The 25,640-nt window shown below is 34.4% G+C and overlaps 1 protein-coding gene across 3 annotated transcripts; it reads left to right on the forward strand.

Annotated features, from left to right (window-relative positions):
• Positions 1-11,205: 11,205 nt before the first annotated feature.
• LOC114169871 (TMV resistance protein N-like) lies at positions 11,206-24,238 on the forward strand. 3 transcript variants are annotated; one of them, XM_085668417.1, is made up of 6 exons: positions 11,206-11,770; positions 11,868-12,981; positions 13,080-13,361; positions 13,634-14,482; positions 14,546-15,135; positions 23,980-24,238. In XM_085668417.1, the coding sequence occupies exons 1-5, from the start codon at positions 11,280-11,282 to the stop codon at positions 15,080-15,082; spliced, it is 3,273 nt and encodes a 1,090-aa protein (XP_085524543.1). In that variant the 5' UTR covers positions 11,206-11,279; the 3' UTR covers positions 15,083-15,135; positions 23,980-24,238. The 3 variants fall into 3 exon arrangements, with proteins under 3 accessions (XP_085524543.1, XP_027911032.2, XP_085524544.1); XM_085668418.1 differs by having other exon boundaries at positions 11,208-11,770; positions 14,972-15,135; XM_028055231.2 differs by lacking the exon at positions 23,980-24,238 and having other exon boundaries at positions 11,207-11,770; positions 14,952-15,100.
• Positions 24,239-25,640: the final 1,402 nt, after the last annotated feature.

The raw sequence follows: 25,640 nt of genomic DNA on the forward strand, positions 1-25,640 counted from the left end.
AATAAATCCAAAGAGTAAATACATGCCTCGCCCAGCTCCTCGCTCAGGCAAAAGGGCCTCGCTCAGGTGAGAGGTTTCCCTCGCTCAGGCGAGCTCCCTTCGCCTAGGCGAGGGCTCGAATCAGGAACAGTGGTGTTATCGCGCCCTCTTGCTTAGGTGAGACCTCCTCGCATGAGTAAGATGGGCTCTCGCTCAAAACAGAAGCTCGTCGCCTGAGCAACAACTCACGCAAGCAGCCTGGGTGAGTTGCTGCTAATCTCGCCTAGGCGAGACACACTCGCTTGGGTGAGAAAACTAGAACCTTCCACTGTTTGCGCAAGCATATGCATCCAATCGAAACAAACCATGTTTTAACAACTCCCAAACAATTATAATGGCAATCAAACATCAAGCTCACGGAGCAAAACAAAGCACGTGGGAAAAATGCAATAAAATAGTAAACCTTAATTTCCCCTTACCTGGAAAGAGCTAGCAGATTATTTCGACCCTAAGCCCCCGAACGCAACAGCTCCTAGAGCGGATTTTAGAGCTAGAAAGATTGGACAAAGAGGGAACAAGGTTATAATTGTGACCCTCAGTTGGAATCACGAAACTGAGTTGGGAATGGAAGAAGGTGAGTGAGATAATACTTACTTGAAGAAGAAACGAGGTTGAGTTAGCTTGAAGATGACGGAGCTCTAAACCGTAGCAGAGCTTATGCTTTGGAAAGGAAAGGAGTTAAAACTTGCTTTTGGCAAAGTGATAGCAAAATGGGACTCTTGGCTGCTTTAAGGGCCTTGGCACCCTATGGGCCAGCCATTAGGCCTATCTGCTTAAGATAGGCCCTCAAAACTTAGGGAAGAAAAGGAATATAAATAAAATAGGTCTTACACATCACAAGAAAAAAAAAATATTTTAACGGAGATTTGTTTTTACATTACCCAAAGTTAAAACCTCCGTTAAATTATTTATTTGAGATTTCAATTTCTATCACTAAACCATCCTTAAAGGTTATGTTCACCAAGGTTTTTACGAGCCTCGGGAAACTTTAATCAATAGTCACAGTTTCTTATCCTCTTATATCACTACAAGAATGCTTAAAAATAGCTTTCGTAAATTAGAGTGGGTGAGACAAAGGACGCTAATAGCATCCCACTAACGTTTGTCAAAGAGAAGTAAAACAAGAAAAAAAAACATAAAATCCTTAGAGTGGGCTGAACTCACTTAAAAATATTATTTAAATTTTAACATTAATTAAAAAAAGAATGTGTGGATTCAAGTGTGATAAAGTCCATGCTACACTATCAAAGAATAGGATCAGTCAAAAAAGGACTATATTAAAGTGCGTCAAGCCCACTCTAGACTGATGTTAAGTAATAAATAAAAATTAAATATATTTATCAATGTGTACAAACAAATAAAATTTAAATATATTAATTGAGAATAGGTCAGACTAACACTAAACAATAAATAAAATTAAAATATATTAAATATATCTCTAAATTGATTATGTAAGGTACTCTGCACATAAAAAATGAAAAGACTAAACATCGAAAAATGAAAAAGACTAATTTAAACAAATAAATTGTGAGGAATGGAAAATGAAAAGTTAAATTAACTTTTTCCTCTTTTTCTTTCGTGATCCACACACTCTCAATCAATAATAGTAGTTGAATCCCTTCACCCCATTCATTATTCATTAACCCTTATTTGTTATCATCATCTTTAATCTCTCAGACTACACTCTTCTTCACCTTAGGTAAATCTCTCACTTTTCTCTCACCAACTCCAATAGCTTCCTCCTCCAAATCACGTCACTTCACTCCCATTTGTGCCTTCTCTCTTCTTCCTCATTCTTCTTATTTTCTAAATTTCTTTTTCTTCTTGCAGATTCAAGAGGAGCGTGAATTCGACAAACTCCGTGACGGAGACAGAACAAGACACACCGGAAGTACCCCTTCTCACCACTACCATCCTCCCACGCTCATTCTCCACACCAAATCCAACACCCACATGAAAAAGAGATTTGAGACCACACTCTAGAGAAAAAACCTTCATCTTCCCTTCGATCACGTCGCCAGCCACAATGCCTCAAACACATGAGTTGCGTGACGCCTCCATCACGAGAGAACGTTAGTGGTCTGCTCTACGCCACTGCATCGAGCAGATCTCGGACCTTGGATCAACTCCGACGACGCCCAGATGAATTGCAATATCTACGTTTCGAGCCCCAACACTGTCGTCGCCAACTATGCTAATTCGGATTAGTGAATTTGTGGAAAAGAAGTCTAGTTAATGATAGGGTTATGTGTAATTTAGAAATTTAGGAACTGATTTCTTACTATTTACTAATTTACTTGGTTTGCAGTTAATGAGTGTAATTTGAAGGGTTTTTGGGTTGCATCCAACATTAAGTTAGAAGGTAGAACTTGCTTGGTTGTACCATCATTACTTTAGTTAATGAAAATTATTTACTCATTTGTTAGATGAAGGTGTGAAATGTTTATTTTACGATTGATTATAAATTTTGTTGTTTAAAATAAATATTTTAAAAACACCAGCAACACGGGTTTAGCGAAGGCTTCATCGATGCTACACGATAAATTATTTAAAAATTATAGAGTCCCCTTTGGGTGGGTGGGACCATCGCTAGTTTGCTTCCCACTTCCAGCGCACGCAAAAACAAGAAAGTTTCCTTCTCTGTTGCATCTGCTCAAAATGGACACATATGGGACGCTATTGCGTCCATTTTATGCTTTTGGGTGGGTTTAATTGGGACTCTATTTCTATGTTTTCTTGTAGTGTTTGTTGTGGTGCATGAACATGGTTGAGCTAAGTGCAACTACTGTACGTGATTCAATGCATCCAGTACATTTCCAATCATTCACCTCCCAACACAGCATGAAGAACTATTGCTGCAACAAGAAAATACTATGGACAAGCATAGATGCACCTGGTTCACTCTTTCCTTTTCCTAATTCTCTTAGGTTGTTTTTAGAATTTTATTTTTTATTAATTTTACCTTGAAATTTGTTCTATTTTTTTACTATAATTCTTGGAAATATACTGAAGTTTTGCATTTCAGTTTTAATTTAGTAGATGAAATTGATATTTTTTACTAGTTCTAATAGTATTAGGCTTGTTTCGATTTTAAGTACTTTAATAGTGTTTATCAAGTGACACATAGGATGGGAAGATTTTAAATTTTTTCATAATTTTGAGTAGTTATTTTTATTTTCATTAGTCTTTTTGCTATTTTTAACTTTGCATGAATTAATAGTTATTTTTATGTTTACGAAGTGATATTTTAGATTTCATGCTTTCTTAAGTAGATAGAAGTAAAATTAGTTTAGGTTAGTGATTTTGAAGTTGTGTGAAGAGTTAGTTTGTTGTAAATTTTGTTTCAAGTAGAAATTAGCCCATATTCTCAAAAATAAAAAATACCATTCTCATAATCTGACTGGTATTTATGTCTTGTGCATTGCATTATAAAACTTTGCAATAATATGCATATACATACAATTACGTATAAAATCATTATGAAACATATATACAATAGGACATTATGTAGCTAACAGATTTCAGACAATATAGTCTAGAAGATCTGTTTGTAGGGAAATGATTTACAGCAGAAGGTTGACCATGTGGAATATATGATAAATCCTTTTGTATGATAAATTATTCTAAAACAAAAAGGAGATCAATCTTAAAGGGAGAACACAAAACCATAGGAAGGAGGTATGCCCGTATGTGACAACTGAAAATTTTTAAGAGTTAGACTAAAATATGAGTGGTGGCGTAAAGACATCCACGACATTGACTGGACTAATAATATAACACTATGTGGTGAGACTTATGGCTAAGCACATACCAACGAACCCATCACATCCTATTCACTTTAAATTAATTGTTGTGTTGTGGTGCATCTGTCTTTTTGTTGATGTCACATATAGGCAATGAAATGTTTGGTCCAAATTATTTGAAATTTTCACAGACATACATGCATTTGTAATAGTAGCCTTTTATTACACAGTAATAAGATGTAGAAATTAACTCTTAGTGAAATATCAATATAGTAGGAATAAAGTGTTTCAGAAACAATGTATATAAAATGTGTATGTGTATAAAGGTTTGAGTACTCCTAGTACTCCTATTTATATACATATTTATACTTACCGATAAAAGAAGTAGAAATTAGCCTTAGTGCAATTTCCTTATTTCCTTTTGACTAGTTTTAGTAAAATAGTTAGATTTTGATTTTCTAATAAATGGTAGTAGTTAGTTAAGTGTTTGGTAATCTCTTGGCATTTAGAACTTTTCTTAATTGTTATTTTCTAGTTTTATTTTCGGTTTAGTATAATTTCTAGTTTTTACTAAATCTAACGTGCATTTCTTAGGTTTATATAGGTGAATTTTGAAGTTTTTCTTGTTAGTAGTGGTTAGAGTAGATTTCAGCATTCTTTCACCATTTATAATTTTCTTAGGAACTTTGTTTACTTGGTGGCTTAGGTATTCATTTTTACTCTTTATAGCATGATGCTAGGTACTTGAGTTAATTTTAAGTAAAATTTTAGGTTTTTGCTTGGAAAATTTCGAGTTTCCGGTTAATTGTGAGTTTTAAGTTTATTTCTAAATTTATTATATTATTCTAAGGTTGTCTAGGTAGTTAGCTGCCCATTCCAATTTTCATTCCAGTGTGGTTGTCAGATTTAACAATTTTAGTCATTCTTGTTCAAAGTTTAGGTCTTCACTAGGCATATTTTGAATTTCTGGTATTTGTGAGTTGTGACTTGAGCTTTTATCTTTCTTTGGCCATTTATAAGTTGTCCAAATAGTTAGATGACAGCTCCATACAACCGTTTAAACCGATTTTAAATTTTCAGTCTATTGTGGTGCTAGTTTTAGGTTATAGCCATATTTTGAGTTTTAGCTAGATTTAGTAATTTGAGTTGTTTCTTAGTCATATTTTATCATTGCAAACTTGTTAGGGTAGTTGTTTTCCATTGTTATAGGTTAGTTTAGTGTAATTCTATGCTTTTGGGTTAGTTTGGTTGACTATCATAGCTCTAGGTGGTGAATTTTAGAAGTCTTCTTAGGAATTAGTGTTTGAGTCAGCTATAGGTTACCTTTAGTCATTAAAACTAGTGTAAATAATTTCTTCAAATTCTCTTTAGTGTTGGATTCTCTACATTAAGCTTCCGTTTGTTCTTGTTTGAAGTTGGCTACATGTTATGTAATCTCTAATACTCGAGATGGTTGCATGAAAAACTGATTTCTCTTAATCTATTTTAGGAAGCAATATCAAATGATGTATTGGAGAAGATAATCTTCTCTTTTAAGGTGGGAAATTTTTCTTTCTTTAATGCTTTTCTAACTCTTATAATCGTTACTGAATAAGTTTTACTCTGTCTAGGATTTCAAATAATTGTCACTAGTACTGATTCTGTTTTGAATATGCTCACCCGTGAGGTTACGGAAGTTGTCCCTAATGGGCAAGAGGTAAAGCTTTTTACAGAGTAAAATTTACCACCTTTTGAAGTCTTTTGTCATGACTCCAACTAAGGTAGTCCCAATTGTGTCTGAAGAAGTTGTGCCTTCAACATTTATCAAGGTAGTTTAACCTTTTCACTTCCTCTTCTATTTACTTTTATTTCATATCTTTTTCTTTCAATGCTAATATGTTTGATGTGTGACATTTGGTCCCAATACTTTCCGACTTGTAGCATGAATTTTCTAAATAATTAAGGAAAGTCTATGATTTTCAAACTTTTAATAGTTTAATAGTAGTGAGGCAATTGGTGTCATCCGGAAGAAAACGTAACTTCAGGCAATCTTTGATGTCAAGTGCATTCAAACAAGTTAGCATTGGCAACCAATAAGTGTGGCCATTGAGGCAGTGCTATAATCTCTTGCTTTCTCCTATGTATTTTTGTTAGGTGAAGTAGACTAGTCCAATTGGTTAATGAAATAGTGATATTGTCAAAAAATACATTGATTCAATTATTGAGAAACTTTTTCTAACATTCTGAAGATGTTTGCTGTCTGATCTAATCATGAATGCTTATGGTAAAATATTTGCCATCACTCTATAGCATTGCTTATTGAGTTAATTAATATGGCTGGCAAATAATTCTTTAATATTTTTAGCTGCACCTCTAAGTCAAAACTTAGTGCTATAGGTCTTGAAAAAAGGGGTTCAGTGTTCATGCTTGTTTACGAGCTTAATCTTTATTACAGGTTTCAGAGTATACCAACTAATAAATCAAATTTTTGTGTTTTAAAAACCATTTGTAATACTTCATAACATCTTTTGTTACTTTTCCTTAATTAATATTGTTCTTGAATTTGGATTTGAGTATATTTGTTATACCCGATATAAATTTAATTATCTATATTTAACTTGTTAATTAGATGTGTTATATCTATTTTTGTATAACTAAATATAGATAAATCAATAAAACAAATGTAAATAATTGTGTTGGAAAAAATATATGAATGCATAAATGATAAATGAATAAAAAAATAATATTAATAATTTAAAAATTTATAATACTTTATAGAGGTTTTAAAACCTATAGTAATTTAAGAAAATTGTAATTATTTTACAAAGATTCTAAAACACATGGTATTTGATGGAGCTTTCAAAAACTCACGGTAATTAACGGGGTTTTAAACCTACAAAATTTAATAGAGATTTCAAAATTTCCGTTCAATAAACAAAAGAGAAAATAATACCCAAATAGTACTAGAACAATGGTAAAATTAGTAACAAACCTAAGACTAATTCTAAAAAAATATGAAAGAAAAAGTGGAAAAGAAATTAAACTAAAAACAGAGAAACAGGTAGAAGAAGTGAACACTATATCGACGATATATACCAGTGACGTTTTTCAGCTTTAATCGACGACATCACCATGAAGAGTGCCAATCTGCAGCGGCTGGAAGAGGGTACATGGCGGTGACCTTACACAACAAGTTCTACATTTTTATGTCTTTTTGAATTTTCTTTACTTTTACATTTTCTAAGGACCTTAAGAGTTGTTATAGCTTGATGAAGTTCTTCCTCCAACTCCATAGCTTGATTGCTTGTATTCTTCTCTCCCTTTCTTGTAACTTGGCTTTGTTTCTTGTGACCACTCCATCTTGTGTCGGTGATTTCCAAACCATGATCTCATCATAGGTGGTCAAAATCTCAATTAGCGTCATAAGTTACATTGCTTGTTGTTACTCTAAGCTAAACCTGATCTTGGATTAGTTCCTTATTATCTTTACTGAATAGATAAAATTCCTTTATATACGCCTGTGTGTAACTAATTTTCCCAATCAATTAAAAATTTATTAGTCATTAGTATGTATAAATATATAATAGGAACTAATTTATGTGTATGGACAAACTGTTGGGAATAGTCCAAGTGTGAGTCAAAAAGTCCCACATTGGATAGAAAAGACAAAGTTAAACACTATATAAGAATAAAGACCCATAACAACATTGCCTTAAGGTTTTGGTGTAAAAGTGGTGTCTAAGGTCTTATATGTGTAAGACTAATGTCATATAACCATATAGAACCACAATCTCTCAATGACCATAACTATGCCATGACCATGACCATAACCATGTATATGAAAAAATATATAACCTATCACAAACAAATCAAACTTTTAGACTAATGATGAACCTAATTGTTTAGTACGTCTTGAGTTAGGACGAGACCCGCTAATAAAAAATAGCTAAAATTTTCTTATAAAGTGTTGTATGTATACACCACGGTCCCATACCATTAACTAATCCATCCCAAACAAAACTATTAATTTTTCTGTAAATTTGTTAAAATAATTTACAATGAAAGATTTTTTTTCTGTTATTTATTTTGTAAGAATTTTAATTAACATGTAATTTTTTTGTGGGTAATTATTTTCTATAAAATTATAAAATTCATAAGTATTTCTTACAAAATTTGTTGCGAAAAGTGTTTTATACAAAATATTTTATAAAAAAAATTGACGGCAATTTCCGACAAATTGTTTTTCATAACAAAATTTATAAATATTTCCTACACAAATAATTTCAAAATAAAATTAACAGGAAATTTGAATTTTTTTAATAATGGTCAGAGAAATTTGAACTATTTTGAAAGGATTTGATGAATCTTTTATCAATGCCAGTAAATATCTTTTTGGATTTGGCTGACTAAAGGGTTGGTTGAGCAATATGATTATTTCCCATGTATGTATAACTTTATAGTTTAACTATACAGGACCCTCATTTTTTGTCCCTGGGATCTTGTTTTACGTACTACTAGTATAAAATGATCTCTATTCCAAATGATCAAGTTAGTGTCTATTAGTTTTTCTTAGTTTTTGTTGTTTGTATTCTTCTCTTTTAAACACAATTGTGCAGCACATACAAAATCACACACATACCCAACATCCAGAGCATAATGCAGTTTTCCTTATTTTGAGTTTCTAAGTTTTTGGGAGATAGCGTGTCTACTTTTATATGATAACCAAATACAATAAATATAATTAAAAAAGTGATATAATTATATTATCATATTAAAAAAATAGATTTTAAGAGCTAAATAGTACAACTTATAAATAAAACATGTATATAATATTAATAAATATATTATACATAAAAAGATAATTAAAAAAGATTCTTTATAAATTATGATAAACAATACAATTTAAAATTTTGAATTAAGTTAAAATGAAATTACACGAGTTCAGTTTCATTACAATAGTAAAATTAATATTTTAATGATATCTTAGCATTTTAGAAAAACAGAACATAAATGTTATACTTGTAAATATTGTTTACCTGGAATGAAATTGTTTTTCAAATATTATTTATTATTTCTTTTATTAAAGTTAAATTTTATTCATTTTGAGAATTTCAAATAGAAAATTATAGATGTTGGGACAGGCTTGATTGGAAAATTACCAAGAAAGTGATAACGAGAATAAGAGTGTCGCTGGAGTTCTTCCCATTGGTTGTTAAGAAATTATTGCAGGTGACGCGTAATTCATCAAAGTCTTTTTTTTATTTTTATTAATAATTGCATATTTTCTTAGTTGATGATAGTAAAAGAAGCTCTGAAAAAGAAACATATCTTTTTGTTTCTTTGTTTAATGTTGTATGTGTTAGGGTGTATTTGTTGAGAGAAGAGAAGACTAGTTTATTGTGCACATGGGGAGGGACAGGATTTAGGTAACCTCACCCAATGACACTACCAAACTAATGAATAGATATGGTACTATGTAATTTTTTTTATTTTATACCATTTGTAAAGGATTCACATGATATCTATTAATGTCTACACATGCACTTTGTGTTGGTTGATATGAAAAGAACATCTTCATTTGAGGGAAAACATCAAATCTCTTGGTTTGATATCACGGTCTTGACCATTGGCACCACAGTTTCTTTGAAACTGCTCAAGGTCTAGGTTTCTATTTAACTACTGCATCTGAGCTTTGTATATTTGATGGTTAGCTTAATAATTTGATGACAGATCTGGAACAGATTTTTTGTATATGTTCATGGTTATATACACAGCAATGAGTTTAGCACTTTTGGTGTCTTATTTGTATTTTAATTTTCTTAAAATTGATTATGATAACTTGTTCTTTTAGGTTTAGGTTGTGTGGGTTACATTGCTGAAAAGCTTGTCTTATATCTTTAAATGCGGTTTTTGTGATTTTGATAAGGTTGCAAATTGTTGAAAGAGTTTAATTATGACTTGAGAAAAAGCCGGAGATTGTGGGTTGAAATGATGAACAGTGAGGACAAGAAATTAGATTGGTAACTTATGAATTTTTTATTTTTAGCATGAAGATGTCGTTGTCTTTATTTAAATTTTGGGGTTTTCGATTTCTTCGACCCATGTGAGGTTGGGTTCTATCAGAAAAGTTTGAAAGCTAATTGCATTTTCTGTGTAGGGTTGTTGCCTCACTGAGTTGCTACTTGCTAGAAAACACTTGAAAGACAAGAAGTGCTTAACTGCATTTACAGCAGACATTTACTTCTTTTATCATGCTCTTCTTTGGTTTTCTGCTTGTGCTGTTGTTTCCTCCAAATGAGGACAACAAAATTCATCTGAGTGATTAGCCATGAAAGCTTAGCAATAAACTATTCCAAATGCCTAATCTGTCAGATGAAGTCTGTCAGTGGTTTTATATGATTTCTAAAATGGATATCTGAAACCATATTAATGTGAAGTGATTGTTAATAGCAGAATATATTATTCATATATAAGAAAATTTTAACCATTTGATTACATGATTTTTGTTGTTTGGTTTTTCAAAATATAAGATGCGAGATAAACATCAGGGTTTTGACATCAATGAGGCCATGATTTCCTCTCTCAGATTCAATGGACGATCACAATTTTTGAATTATCCATACCATATAATCTGAATCCTTTCCATTGCACTTAATCAACAATGGAACATGTGAGCTTAACATAAGTGGAACTTGCTACAAATTGATTCAGGGTCATTGGCTTTGGAGAATACATTCAATGGAACAATGTAAAAAAAGTGATTTTTTCCTCTTTCATTTAGCTTCTTTAACTGCTTAATGTAGCGATGACAAACCTCTTTAAATGTGAAGGAAATTTTAAAATTAAGTTACACTTCGATAAAAAATGAAAAAATAAATAAAAGTATAGATGTTGAAACAGTCTTGGTTATAAAAGTACTATGATAAATAAAAGGGTGGGTGGAGTTCTTCCATTTGGTTGTTAGGAAGTCATTGCAGCTGACGAGTGATGCATCAATATTTTTATAGTTGCATATTTTCATAGCTTGATAATAGTAAAACAAGCTCTGAAAAAGAAAAACATATTCTTTCAGCTATGGATTTTTTTTATGGCAGTTATGCAAGAAACAAAGGAAAATTATAATTGTTCATGGAACAAATGGGCTACAATGTAGAGTAACAAGAAACAAAACAATATTTTTCTCTCATAATTGCAATAATTTATACGTCCTTCGAGCCTCGTTAAGAATATGTTTCAATATTAATAGATAAATATCCATTTCAACGCCACCATCTGCTTGAAATATTTTACATCATTAAAAAATAATACATTATTTTTTGAATGTAACCACAATAAAAAAAAAAAGAAAAAAAACACGTTCTCTGTACGACTCCTACGCCTTAGCATACTTTTCTAATTGATATTTATTTCCACGCGCTTTTATTTGTTTTATAAAGACTTGATTCCGGCAGATATATTGAGAGTACTATTCTATTCGCACATTAATCTTCTTTAGCAGGCGAGTTTTAACCTTCTGCCATGGCTTCCAACGAAAGTCAACGCTGTTCTTCATCACACACTAAAAATTTTGATGTGTTTGTTAGCTTCAGAGGCACAGATACTCGTAACAGTTTCACAAATCATCTTTTTGAAGCTCTTCAAAGAAAAGGAGTTGTTGCCTTCAGAGATGACCAAACCATCCAGAAAGGTGACTTCTTGGACTCTGAGCTCTTACACGCAATTGAAGGATCACAAGTTTTCATTGTTGTCTTCTCAAAGAACTATGCATCATCCACATGGTGCATGAAAGAGCTTACAAAGATCGTTGCTTGGGTTCAACAAACGGCTCGAACTTTGCTCCCTATTTTCTATGATGTCGATCCTTCTGAGGTACGAAAACAAAGTGGAGAGTTTGCAAAAGCTTTTGCCGAACACGAAGAAAGGTTCAAAGATGACTTGGAAATGGTAAAAGAATGGAGGGAAGCTCTCAAAACAAGTTGCGATCGTTGTGGGTGGGATCTGAAAAATAAGTAAGTACAAATAGCCATATTTTTATGCTATATATTCTATATTATTTTTGAAAGTCTTAATTAAACTCTCAGAGATGTTTGAACTTTGGCCGCTCAGGAAACAATATGAAGAAATTGAAAACGTTGTTGAAAAGGTAAACGACATATTGGGTCGTAATCAAATTTGGAGTTTTGGAGATGATTTAGTTGACATGCATTCTCGTGTTGAAGAATTGGAAGAACTGCTAGATCTGAGTGCAAATGATATTGTTCGCATTGTGGGAATTTGTGGGATGGGTGGGATAGGGAAGACAACAGTTGCAACTTCGTTGTTTAAAAAAATATCTCCTCAATATAATGCTCGTTGTTACATTGATGATTTAAGCAAAATTTATTGCAATTTTGGAGCAACAAGTGCACAAAAACAACTTCTTTCTCAAGCTCTAAATGAAATAAAAAATATGGAGATACATAATGTTTTCCATGGAACTATGTTGATAAGAACTAGACTACGTCATTTAAAGATGCTTGTGGTTCTTGATAATGTTGATGAAGTTGAACAATTAGAGAAATTGGGTTTGCGTCCTGAATATTTAGGTGCAGGGAGTAGACTCATCATAATTTCTAGAGATTGTCATATCTTACAAAATTATGGAGTAAATGAAGTTTACAATGTTGAAGTCTTGGATGAAACTCAAGCTCTTCAATTATTTTGCAAAAAAGCTTTCAAATCTCACGATATTCCGAAAGAATACAAGGAGTTGACATTAGAGGCACTGAAGTATGCCAATGGTCTTCCGTTAGCAATTAAAGTATTGGGCTCATTTTTACACGATCGAGATGTTTGTGAATGGAGAAGTGCATTGGCTAGAATGAATGAAAATCCAAGCAAAGATATCATGGATGTGTTGCGGATAAGTTTTGATAGTTTGGAGAATTTAGAGAAAGAAATATTTCTAGATATTGCTTGTTTCTTCTCCAATAGGAATGGCTATTCTTGGAAGCCAACAGTGAAGAGACTTCTAGAGTATCGACAATTTTATCCAGACATCGGTATGAAAGTTTTGATCGAGAAATCACTAATAAGTTGTCAAAATAAGGAGATTGAAATGCATGACTTGTTGAAAGAGTTGGGTAAGAATATTGTTCGAGAAAAAGCACCCAAAGAACCAAGTAAGTGGAGCAGACTATGGAGCTACAAGGATTTCCAAAAGGTCATGAAGTTAAATAAGGTAAACAAAGTTTTTTAATATGTATTCTTAGCTTGTCATTCTTCAGAAATTTTTAATCATTAAAAATGTAATGGTTTTTTCTTTATAAAATGCCTTAGGAAGCCAAAAATGTTGAAGCTATAGTTATTCAGCAGAATGAAAACGAGTTTGTACAAGAAAGGATAAGAGTGGACGCTCTATCAAAAATGGGTCACCTTGAGTTGCTAAGTCTGAACAATGTGAAATGTTTTGGAACTCTCGACTACATCTCTAATGAATTGAGATATTTGTATTGGGATCCCTTTCCTTGGATGTCTTTACCATCAACTTTCCATCTAGATCAACTTGTAGAACTGATCCTGCCTCGTAGCAATATCAAGCAATTATGGAAAGGAAAAAAGGTACTTATTTCTGGTGCTTAGAATTTTTTTTTTCTTAAAAAAAAAAAAAGAACTTCATCTCACATTTTCTGAGTTTTCTTTTACATGGTTACTTTTTTTTTCAATTTTTTTATCTTAATTTAAAGGTTAAATATAAAGATACTTCATCTCATTTTTTCAACTTATATTTGCAAAAAATAAGGGGAAGCTTAAATTCTTCTCATTTAGGGATATCTCTTTTAACCTTTTTTAGTGGAAAATTGAAATTTTCTTTACTTATGTTTCTCTTATAGTGTGTGCCCAATTTGACAAAACTGGATCTCAATCACTCCAAAAATCTTATTGAGGTGCCAGACTTAAGTGAGGTTCCACTTCTTATGGATCTTAATCTTGAAGGATGTATAAAACTAGTCCAAATCCATCCATCCATTGGTATTCTAAGGCAACTTCGTCACTTGCGTTTGAGAAATTGTAAAAATCTTATTGAGGTGCCAAACTTAAGTGAGGTTGAACGTCTTACAGATCTTACTCTTGAAGGATGCATAGAAGTTGTCCATATTGATTCATCCATTGGTAATCTAAGACAACTTATATATTTGAATTTGAAAAATTGTAAAAATCTTGTCCTTAATCTGAATATCCTTTCTGGGATCACTTCTCTTAGGACATTAATTCTCTCCGGCTGTTCAAATTTACATAATAGTAAGATGTTAAGGGACTCAAAGGTCAAAAAACTTCTAATGTCGCCTTTCGATTTTTTGTACCGTCCAAAACCTCAAGATTCGTGTGGCTTGTCATGGTCTTTGTTGTCCTTTTCTGTCCCGTGTTTGGTGTATCTTGACATAAGCTTCTGCAGTCTACTTCAAATCCCAGATGAAATTGGGAACTTAAGTAGTTTAATAATATTAAATTTGGGAGGAAATAAATTTGTGACACTGCCAAACACCATCAAGAGACTTTCCAATCTTCACTGCCTGAACTTGGAACACTGCAAGCGGCTGGAATATTTGCCCGAGCTTCCAACAGTAAAAGAAAGATTTATTGACGAAGACATGAGTTTATACATTTTTGATTGCCCCAAGCTGAGAGATATGGAACACTGTTATAGTACGGTTTTTTCTTGGATGATGCAAAATCTTCAGGTGACGATTCCATCCTTTATTTCGTGTCTCACTTTTATGTATAACTAGATTTACTTTAATCAGGTTTACTTGGAACCTGGAATGGAAATTGTTATTCCTGGAAGTGAAATCCCAAAGTGGTTCAATAAACAAAATGCAAGTACATCAATAAGTATGGACCCATCTGATGTTATAGATGACCCAAATTGGATTGGAGTTGCCATTTGTGTTCTATTTGTCACACAACAAGATCCTATGAATTTGGATGAAAATCCTTGTCCTCTCTCTACCATTCAATACTGGGTCGATGATGACTGGCTGTCAACGATTCCAATATATTTCGAGAAAGATCTAGTGACAGTTGAGTTAGATCACTTGTGCATAGTGTTTCACTCTCGGAAACAATTCATTCATCGTCTAAATATATTCCCAAATACCATGCATGATCTTCATGAATTTGAATTTGAATGTTTTATTCATAATCCTAAAGGTTTACGTGTTGTGGTGAAGAATTGCGGGTATCGTTGGGTATTTGAGGAAGATCTTCAACAGTTGAACTCAAACATATTTTTCAGTGGAAATTCTTCATCTCCAAAGAGGAAACTCCTAACAAGTAATTAACCACGAAGAGCCTTCAACCTGGAAATTTCTTCTCAACCACACAATTCCATCAGGTAAAATTTAATACTTAAAATTTAATTTTTTTATTGATTTGAAAATGATGGTTTCTACCATGTATTAAAGTTCATGTATCCAGCAGTGATTAATTTTTTGTACTAACTGACTAGTTAGTATTGTAATCTTAACAAAAGATAAAAGGTTAAAAAGTAAATTTCGGAGATAATGTATATTAACTTGATAATCTCATTTTAGAATTATAAGAGTTATTTTAAAATTTATACGAAGTATATGTGTGAGATCCTATATATTATAATAATTATAAAAATATATAAATAAAGTTAAATATTTTAAGTAAAAGATAAAACGATTTGTTACTTATAATCTTAAAAAAATTATTTTAAAATTTTTATAAGAAATAAGATCGAATGAAGTTAAGAATATTAAATAAATTTTATACAAGATAATCAAATGTTTTAATGATATGTGTAGTTAAGGTAATATTTTAATAATATTTATATAATATAATATAATATATTTTAATGGAATCTTTTAAAACATAATATATAAATATATAATAGATAATATTTACAATATATAATATAATATAATAAATATCACAAAAGCTTTATAAATAAATATAATATATATATATATATATAATATAATATAAACGTATATACTGTATTATATGTAAAGTATAAGGTATATACGTTTATACTTTAGGAGTAAGATAAAAGTGGGATTTTGTTACTAAAATCTTTATTAGTTTATCATAGTATATGTCTCGGTTCTTGTGTACCCGCTGCATATAAACACGCGGTGATATTTTTGTAATTAAAGGCATCTTTTATGTCTCGGTTGTTATACTAACCGAGACATAAAGCTTAAAAAATTTTACAAATTTGCATTGTCCACAAAATTTGAAAATTTTTAACTGCTTTTATGCCTCGGTTACCACAGAACCGAGGCCTAATGACTTTTCTGCTTCAGGTTTTTTTTACCCGATGTAGTTACTTGGCAGTATTTTAATTTTTTTTTAATTCACTGACAGAATATGCCTCAATTTATTTATAACCAAGGCAGAAGGGACCTTTTTGCTTCAGGCCTATTGCCAACCGAGGCATATAAGAAGACAATATGCCTTGGTTTCAAATCAACCGAGGCAGTATGGCTTCGTAGGGTTAAAATAAACACAAATCCTTTCGCAGTCGCACAAACCATCTGTGATATTCTTCTTCTCCGAGTATCCCCACATAGCACACAACATCCAAATCTTTTCTTCTTCTTCCATTGTGCCCTAGTCGTTCATTCCAACTTCACCATCGCTGCACCGTGGAAGAGGTGGTTCCGTGGCCGCCACTCATTTTTGAGCAACTCCACTGCGTCGCTGCTGCGTCGTTCGGCCTGCGTCGCTGCTGCGTCGTTCTGCCTGCACCGCTGCACTGTCACTTCACTGTCGAAGAGATTGTTCCGACGCTGCTGCTTCTTTGACGAGATTGTGTGTTGGTGGTTTCATTATGGCTCATAGAATCCTTCTATGCGGCAACGTTTTAGGCCGCCTCAGCCAACTCTTCAAGTGCGTCTCTTCAGTGATTCTCATTGTATCCTTTGTTGCTTCTAATCTAGGGTTTTTTTCTATCGTTACTCACTTGGAACATTGTTTTCATGTGATTGCTGCAGGTGAGCAAATTTGCAGGTCCATTCGACGCGCTTTTGTGCGTAGGCCAGTTTTTCCCGGACTCACCGGAGTCCGTTCATTCCCGCTCCGTTCAATCGTCGACAATATTTTTTTATTTATTTATGATACACAATTAGGCCTCGGTTGGAGGAAACCGAGGCAGTAACTACTTTTTCTGCCTCGAGTTAATAACCGAGGCATAAACGAGAGTTTTTTTACCTCGGTAGTATATGCCTCGGGTGCGAACCCGAAGCCAAAAGTGAAAAATAACTGATGTCGTTTCCCTTCCCTACACTAGTGCTTAAATTTGGTAGGAGAATGATTTATTAGATTAAGCATGACCTATAAGTACAGCGAACTAGGTGAGCATTGAAGCATTTGAATTTAGTATTCAAACTAAGAATTTTCAAGTGGCTTAGAAAATGAAACATAAGGTGTTCTTTGAAGGAGGGACATGAGTCAATTAAAGATTAAAAAGAGTTAGATTAAACTTTGGAGTATCTAGATGAGGGGGGCTAATTACTTTAGTTGTTTTAATTATTTCAACATGTTTTGACTTGTATAAACTTCTTTTGTATCCTATTTGTGAATATATAACAAGTTGTGGCGATGTATTAATGTTTTGTGAGAAACCTTGTATGGACATGGAATGTTTTCTATATCCTATTCTTAGTAAGAGGTGAAGTCTTGAGCTCTTGGTATGTTTTCTATATCCAATTAGTCTCTAGTGATGAATAGGGGGTTTAGTTTTGTGGGAGTGAATGACTAGTAAACTCTGTGTTGCGTGCTGGTACAACTAGTGAACTTCACCCATAAGTCTCTTCAGGAGATCAGTAGAGAGTGAACTTTGTCCATAGGACTTTGAGTTCTAGCTCTAGTGGTGAGTGATGACTGGTAAGCTATGTGCATGAGTTGCATATGGTAACATGTTTTTTGCTTAGTTCTCAAAGAGCAAATGGAAACAATGTGATAAGGTGCAATAATTGGGGAAGTAGTTTATCAAGTGATTTGTGTGAACTTGTTAGAGTGAGATCCTTGCACTGGAGACAACACATGTGTTTGTATCATGTGTTGTTTGAGTTTAAGATTTTTATTGAAAAGTATTTTAAAACTTATCACCCTTCAATTTTTGTGGTTGTGATTTCCTTATGCGAGGATCGTCATTTTATACAGCAACATATATAGGTGTTGAGGAAGATGCGCAAAAAAGATGAGAGTATTGGGGACAATTGCCGGAGCAATGTTTTTTAGTCGTTCTTTTTTTTTAAAGAAGTTTCTTTTCCATTGTTAGTTTCTTTTCCGTGGGAAGACCACACCAAACTCACGATAAGAGTGCACGAAACGTACATAAACTATACCTTTTATGAAAAAAATTTAAAGATATAGATGGGAGTTGTAACATCTCGACCGGATATTACGGATGTAAATACACAATAAAGCAAAATTAATTAAGCCGCAATTAATAAAACCTCATTTCCCAAAGACGCGGGAAATTGAAGACACTTTATTACTTCAATTAAAACCACAAACCATGTAATATCAATGTACATCAAGGGAGACTCGTTCCCTTCCTTCCACATGGCCACAACCATATAATATCAGTACATATCAAGGAGACTCGTACCAGCTCTTCCACATGGCCACAACCATGTTACCAGTGTTCTATATCTTCTATTGAGTATCTTAAGGTGCCTTGCTGCCACCCCTATCAGCCACAACCGATAGAGCACGTGTGGGAAACCATGTTACGGATCATACATCGTAATGCCAGGTGGAGTTCCCAAATACGAACATTGTTCGCAACGTCCCAGGAGTACCAAACTCATCAGTAATCATTGAGGAGGGCAATCCATCTGGACCAATCTGTACTCGTTGGCACACCATGAAGTTTGACAATCTCCCTTACATATAACTCTGATAGCTTATTCAAATACATCTTCTGATTAATTGGCAAGAAGTGAGCACACTTCGTCAATAGGTCTACAACAACCAAGATCGAGTCATGCCCTCTCACGGACCGCGGTAAGTAGGTAACAAAGTCCATGGAAATGCTGTCCCATTTCCACTGAGGAATGTCAAAAGGCTCCAACGTGCCACCCGGACTCTGGTGCTCAATCTTCGCCTTCTGGCATACCAAACAGGAAGCAACATAACTGGCAACATCCATCTTCATACCCGTCCACCAGAAGGTCGCTTTCAAGTCCTTATACATCTTAGTCATACTTGGATGTATGCTAAGACGACTCTTATGCCCTTCATCCAAGAGCATCTTCCTCAATACCCGACTCCTAGGTACACACACCCTCTCTCTAAAGTGCAGGATGCCATCCTTACCCATTTGGAAATCCTTCCTCTTCTCGGTGTCCAACTCACCAATTATCTGTTGCAGTTCTTGATCCTTACCCTGTTCCATCCGGACCTCGTCTAAGAACTCATTAGTGATCTGCAACATGTTGCACCGTATATGATCAGCACCTGTGTGTAGACTCAAGTTCATATCTCACAGTTTCTCTATCAGCTCCAACTCTTTCACCATCATAGCAGATATGTGAACTCTCTGCCTACTCAAGGCGTCAACAACTACATTGGCTTTACTTGGATGGTATAGAAGCTCAAAATCATAGTCTTTCAAATGCTTCATCCAACGCCTCTGTCTCATATTCAGCTCTTTTTGATCAAATAAGTACTTCAAACTTTTATGATCGCTGAACACTTGGAACTGTGAACCGTACAAGTAGTGCCTCCACGTCTTGAGAACAAATACTACTGCAACTAACTCCAAGTCATGTGTAGGGTAGTTCTTCTCGTGCATCTTCAGCTGACGAGATGCATAAGCAACAGGTCATTTCTCCTGCATCAACACACAACCCAATCCCTAGTATGAAGCATCACAGTACACCTCAAACGTCTTGGTTGTGTCAGGAATAGCTAGTATAGGTGCAGTGGTCAATCTTCTCTTCATGTCCAAGAGAAAGGTTGGTCCTTCCTAGAGAGTTGAGTCAATGGACTCACCATTTTGGAGAACCCTTCCACAAAGTGCCTGTAATAACCTATCAGGCCCAAGAAGCTTCTCGCCTTAGTTATTGTCTGTGGTCTCTCCCACTTCACCACTGTTTCAATCTTTGCTGGGTCCATTGCTATTCCTTGGGCTAAGATTACATGGCCCAAGAACTGTACCTCATCCAGCCAAAACTCGCACTTCGACAGCTTCCCATACAGTTTATGCTCTTTGAGAACCTCCAAAACCATCCGCAGATGCTCTGCGTGTTCTTCTCGACTCTCAGAATATATCAATATGTCCTCAATTAATACAATGATAAACTGATCCAGATACGACTGGAATATTCTATTCATGTAGTCCATGAATATAGCAGGAGCATTCATCACCCCAAACGGCATCACCATATACTCATAGTGCCCGTAGCGAGACCTAAATGTTGTCTTCTGCAATTTTAGTCCATGAATATTCTATTCATGTAGTCCATGAATATAGCAGGAGCATTCATCACCCCAAACGGCATCACCATATACTCATAGTGTCTTTTGACCAAGATCTGATGATAGCCGGACCTCAAATCAATTTTAGAGAACACCGCAGCTCCCCTCAACTGGTCCAAAAGGTCATCAATTCTCGACAGTGGGTACTTGTTCTTGATTGTTAACTTATTCAGCTGCCGGTAGTCAACACACAACCTGGAACTACCATCCTTCTTTTTCACAAGCAGTACTGGTGCTCCCGATTGTGATGCACTTGGTCGGATACACTTCTTCTCAAGCAGATCCTCAATCTGCTTCTTCAACTCTACGAACTCAGCTGGCACCATCCGATACAGTGCCATAGATACTGGGCCAACTCCAGGGATTAGATCAATGGTGAAATCCACATCCCTGCTCGGTGGCAATTCTGGAATTTCATTAGGGAAGACATCTGCGTATTCATCTACCACTAGAATCATACTAATCTTCTCTACAGTACTCTTCTTCTCCGTTTGAGCTACTATCATAAAGCAAGTAGCTCCAGCTTCAATCTCCTTCCTTGCCTGGTTTGATGATATCAATGCCAATCCTTCTACATCTGGGAATACCACTCTGCGTTGCCCGTAATCGATCACCACGTGGTTACTGGCCAACCAATCCATACCCAAAATCACATCCAACCCTTCTAATGGTAAGCAGATGAGATTCACCTTGAATATGCGGCCTGTCACCTCCTTAGGGCATCCCACACAAATCGAGCAGCAACATTATTCGAGTCCCTGCTAATCTCGCCTAGGCGAGTCCAGTTCGCTTGGGCGAGAATTTCAGACTTTAGCATTGTGTCACGCACGCAAACACCAGTTCCACGTACCAAACCACATCTAATTCATGCCAAGCAATCCAGAATAATATACCACACATGTACACATAATTCAGACCCAAAATAATCCCCAAAAATCAAGTTTAACGCATAAGTCGCAATTACAATACCCTAACCCTCATTAATTCCATACAATTGCATACTGAATTTCACTCATACAACATCCCCAAAACAATCAATCAACCTTCTGGTCATATCTTACATGCATAGCACGAAATTCCATGGCTTATAATCATAAACCAAAAGAAATCAAACGCGAAAGCTCCCATAACCTGGAATTTCCTTGCTTAAAACTTGAATTTAGGGACCTTTCCTGGAACACCAATGCCTTCTCGGATGCTAGGGTTGTCTCTACCCTTTTATATTCAGGCCACACTAACCTTTTACCAAAAATAAAGTTAAATTTGAGTCCACCAAGGTTCGAACCCACAACCATGCCAAAGCCAAATCAATACTAAACCATCAGGCCAACTCATGTTTCTTGCTAACTCACACAATTCAAGTATTATATCATACGAAACATGCTCCAACATATTATTAAAACAATAATAATTAAATAACACACAATTTGGCACATATAGGACTTGAACCCAAGTTCTTTTCACATAATCAAAGTACTCTCAACCACTTGAGCTAGTACTTTTCCACGTCATACCCATCAGAATTTAATGTCATAAATACACTACCTACCCGCATTTATTAATTATTTATTTAATTAATTAAATTTTGCGGATTTTACAGGAGCAAAACATGAAACCACTTATATGACTTTTCTGTGTGTTGTTGATCGTTCCTTACAAATCTAGATTTTTTCGAAAAGTGCACTGGTTCGATTATAGTACAACAAGATTGTATGTAAAGGGATTTAACTTGATAAAATAGTAACCTATGATCTATTCAAGTTTATGAATAAAACAGTGATAAAAGTTGTGGCAAATTTAAAAACAGTTTGAATGAATGATAAAAGTAAGTGAATTTGATTAAGATGTTGAGATTGAACTTGTCTACTCTTCCTCTACTACACTACCTCTGACTCGTTACAAGTTATATTCTTCACTTTAGTGTTCCTAGAAGTTGTATGACCCAGGAAAAGTAATTGTTATTTCAAAGGTGGTATTTTGATGTGAGGGTATTTAAATTAATAAATAAATAATTTTATAAAAGTGAAGGATAGTACAATTGGTTAAAGCCTTAGCTATGAGGTGATGGTCATGGATTTGATTTCGGATGTATGCATTTGAAGTAATTATGTTTTAAATATTATTTTTATAATTATTTTGGAAGTATTTGGGTGACTTTGGTGTTACCTATATTTTATAATTATTTACAATTTATTTGGGATGTTTTACTGTTTGGATATTATTGTAATGTTTGTTGTGTGTGGGGTCGAAAGTAAAAATAGGATAATTTATATGGTTTTGAGTGTTGGTTTAGATCTTAGAACTGGTAAGTTTGAACCTTGGCTAGACCAAAAAGGCGTAAACGTGCAAAGTTTTTATAGGTAAACAGAAAACTTTGAGAAGAAGCAATCTTTGGAGCACTAGAAATTTTGTGCGGATTCTTTGTAGAAGATAGAACTAGAATAGTTTGGTGTTTAGAAAACTTTGAGTCATGGTTTTGTATGGTTTAGTGTGAGTATGGTCAATGGAAAAGTGCAAAATATTATGTTGTTCTGTTGAGAAGAAGAAAACTTGGGGTATGGGTTTTTGGTAGGAGATAGAAGTAGAATAGTTTGGTGTTTAAAAAAAATTAAGCCATGGTTTAGTATGGTTTAGTTTGAGTATGGTAAGTGGAAAAGTGCAAAATATTATGGTGCACAAAGAGAGAAGGGTATGAAATATTGTGGTAAGTTTACTAAGTGACATGATGATATTAGATGTAGTTCTGTTCTATGTTGGTTATTTTATTTAGTCTTTGTTGAATTGGTTGTGTTGTAATGGGGAATGATGTGCATGAAATGGATGGTTGAAAGGTAAGCAATAAAGTATTGTGAAGGTTTGTGGATGGCGAATGGTCAGTTGGTATTTCTTTGTGTTTGATTGCTTTTGAAGTAACCCAAAATATGTGTTTTACACTGATTTTCATATTTTGGAAGTGTTTTTGCGAGGCGGTAGGCCCTAAGCGATGTGTTTACGAGGCATTGGAGTTGATTTTCTAGCGCTGAGTGGTGCTTTTTATGAGATAAATGGTGCTAAGCGCTAGCGTTGAGCGTTAGGTTGTCCATTTTGTTTATTTTTCTTGGTTTAAGTGTAATAGAACGTTCTAAGGTGATGATACATGCATGGTACAGTTGTTGTGATATTCTCTGATGAGTATATGTCATGATATGATATATTCGCATGATGAATGGATGTATGTTTGTTCATGTGATGAGATGTTGTATGTATGTGTATACATATATGATGGGATAATATGAGTTCTTTGATAAACGTAAAGCCAAGATTGTTCTTGTACCCAAAAGGATTAAGTCGAGTAAAAGGGTTTCTTTCAACCATAAGGCTTTGGCATGAGCTTAGCAAGGGTGCTCTTACCCAAGGCTTTGTTGAGCGGGTATAGTTGTTGCTTGTAAGTCTATGGAAAGTAGGGGAAAAACCTTTTCTAGGAGGCGTTACTACACAAGAAAGGTAGAGCAGTTAGTTGTTAGAGAATGTCATGTTGTTTAATATTACTTGGTAGTAATATATGGATGATTGCATGTTGTGGTTTTGGAAAGATGTGATGGTTTGTTATCTTGGTTGAGTTTATGGAGATATTGTGATCATGCACGGTGAGTTATATGTTGGTGATATACTATGGTATATTGTTTTATCTACTTCACTCACCCTTGTTTTTATGTGTTTTTTGTGTTTGTGTTTGATGCAGATGCTAGTGGAGATGCATAGTTGTGAGGAGCTCTTTTGAAAGCCTCTGGAAGTTTTATTATGAAGCATTTGGAAACATTATCTTTTGAATAAGATGTAATAGTTTGGCTAGTTTTGAGTTTTAAACTTGGAAGAAAATTGTATTAAGTTTCGTTTTGTTGACTTAAATCAATTTGGTTTATTTTAATGATGTTTTATTCGGACCAAAATTTTGACAAGTGGTTTTTATAAATAAAATGGTTGTGAAGTTTTCTATTTAATAGCATGGCATCAGAGGTTGTGTTTTGAAGTTTTGGAATTTTATATATTACACGTGGTATGTCAAAATTGGTGTTACATTTGTGATATCAGAGTTAGGTTTTACTATTTTAAGGTTTTTTGGTTTTCAAAATTTTGTTGGGGTTTTGGGAAGTGAGCTCGATGTGCTTCTATTGTGTGATTTTCTGGCTTATGATGTGTTGATGAGTCTATTGTAATGTCTTATAATGTTCTGAATGTTTTGGTTGCAATGTTGCATTATTTTAATTGGATGTGTGTGGTCCAAATGGCACGTCGTGGACCTAGTACGTCAAACCCAATCCTTCCTGCTAATGAGATTGCATAGGCCATCCAACGAATGGTCAATGCGATTCAGCAACAAACTCCTGACAATGCACCTCGAAATCAAATAAGCTTGAACAACTTCATGAGGCACAATCCTGCTATGTTCAACGGAAAGGCTACACCCTATGAAGTAGATGCTTGGATTTAGGAAAATGAGAAGATCTTTAGGGTCATTACTTGCCTTGAAGAGTAGAGGCTGACTTATGCATCCTTTCTACTTGTGGGTGATGTTGAGTAATGGTGGGGTGCGTAGTATGCAGCAATAGATGGAAGTTTGTGGTGAGGAGGTCAACTAGGTCAATTTTAGAACAAGGTTTCTAGAGAAATTATTCCCTGATAGTGCTAAGTTTTATCGGGAGGCAGAGTACATGACGCTGCAACAAATGAAGATGTTAATGCAAGCTTATGTGAATTGATTTTGGTATCTAGCCCAGTTCTACTCTTAGAATGACAGAGGAGTGGAGGTGCAACAAGTTTGAAAGAGGGCTAAGGCATGAGCTGGCGAAAGTCATAGTGTCGATGAGGATTAAGGAGTTTTCGATTTTTGTGGAACAGGCAGATAGTGGAACAATTTGAGGTGGACCATAGTTGTGTTATCAAGACTTAGAAGGGCAACTTTTCTGGAGGCAAGGAGCAGAAGAAATAATAGGATAAACTTCAATAGTATACTTTTAGTGATGTGAAGTGCTATGAGTGTGGTAGTGCTCATTACAAATGTAGTTGCGCTAAGTTAATTGGTGTGAATATAGAAGGAAGAAGGTGCTACATCTACAATAATGCAAGACACCTTGCAAATACTCTTCCTGAGAGGAAGCCAAGAAATGGATCAAACTAGCAAAAGCCTTATAGTGAGAAGCCTCGAGGATCCGGAAGAGTGTTTGCTTTACCTAGTGTTCTGCCTAGTTAAAGGTTTAAGTTTTATCTAGCAAGTGTACTAAGTTAGTTGTAGTACAACAAGGTCGTATCCACAAGGATTTGGTAACTAAATTAGTAATCTAATCTAACCCATGTTTAGCAATGAAACAAATCAAAGGTTTGATTTGTTATGGTTAAAAATAG

This window comes from Vigna unguiculata, chromosome 11 (genome assembly GCF_037176805.1).
Source record: "Vigna unguiculata cultivar grain cowpea cultivar isolate G323 ecotype 2 chromosome 11, ASM3717680v1, whole genome shotgun sequence".
Taxonomy (NCBI): domain Eukaryota; kingdom Viridiplantae; phylum Streptophyta; class Magnoliopsida; order Fabales; family Fabaceae; genus Vigna; species Vigna unguiculata.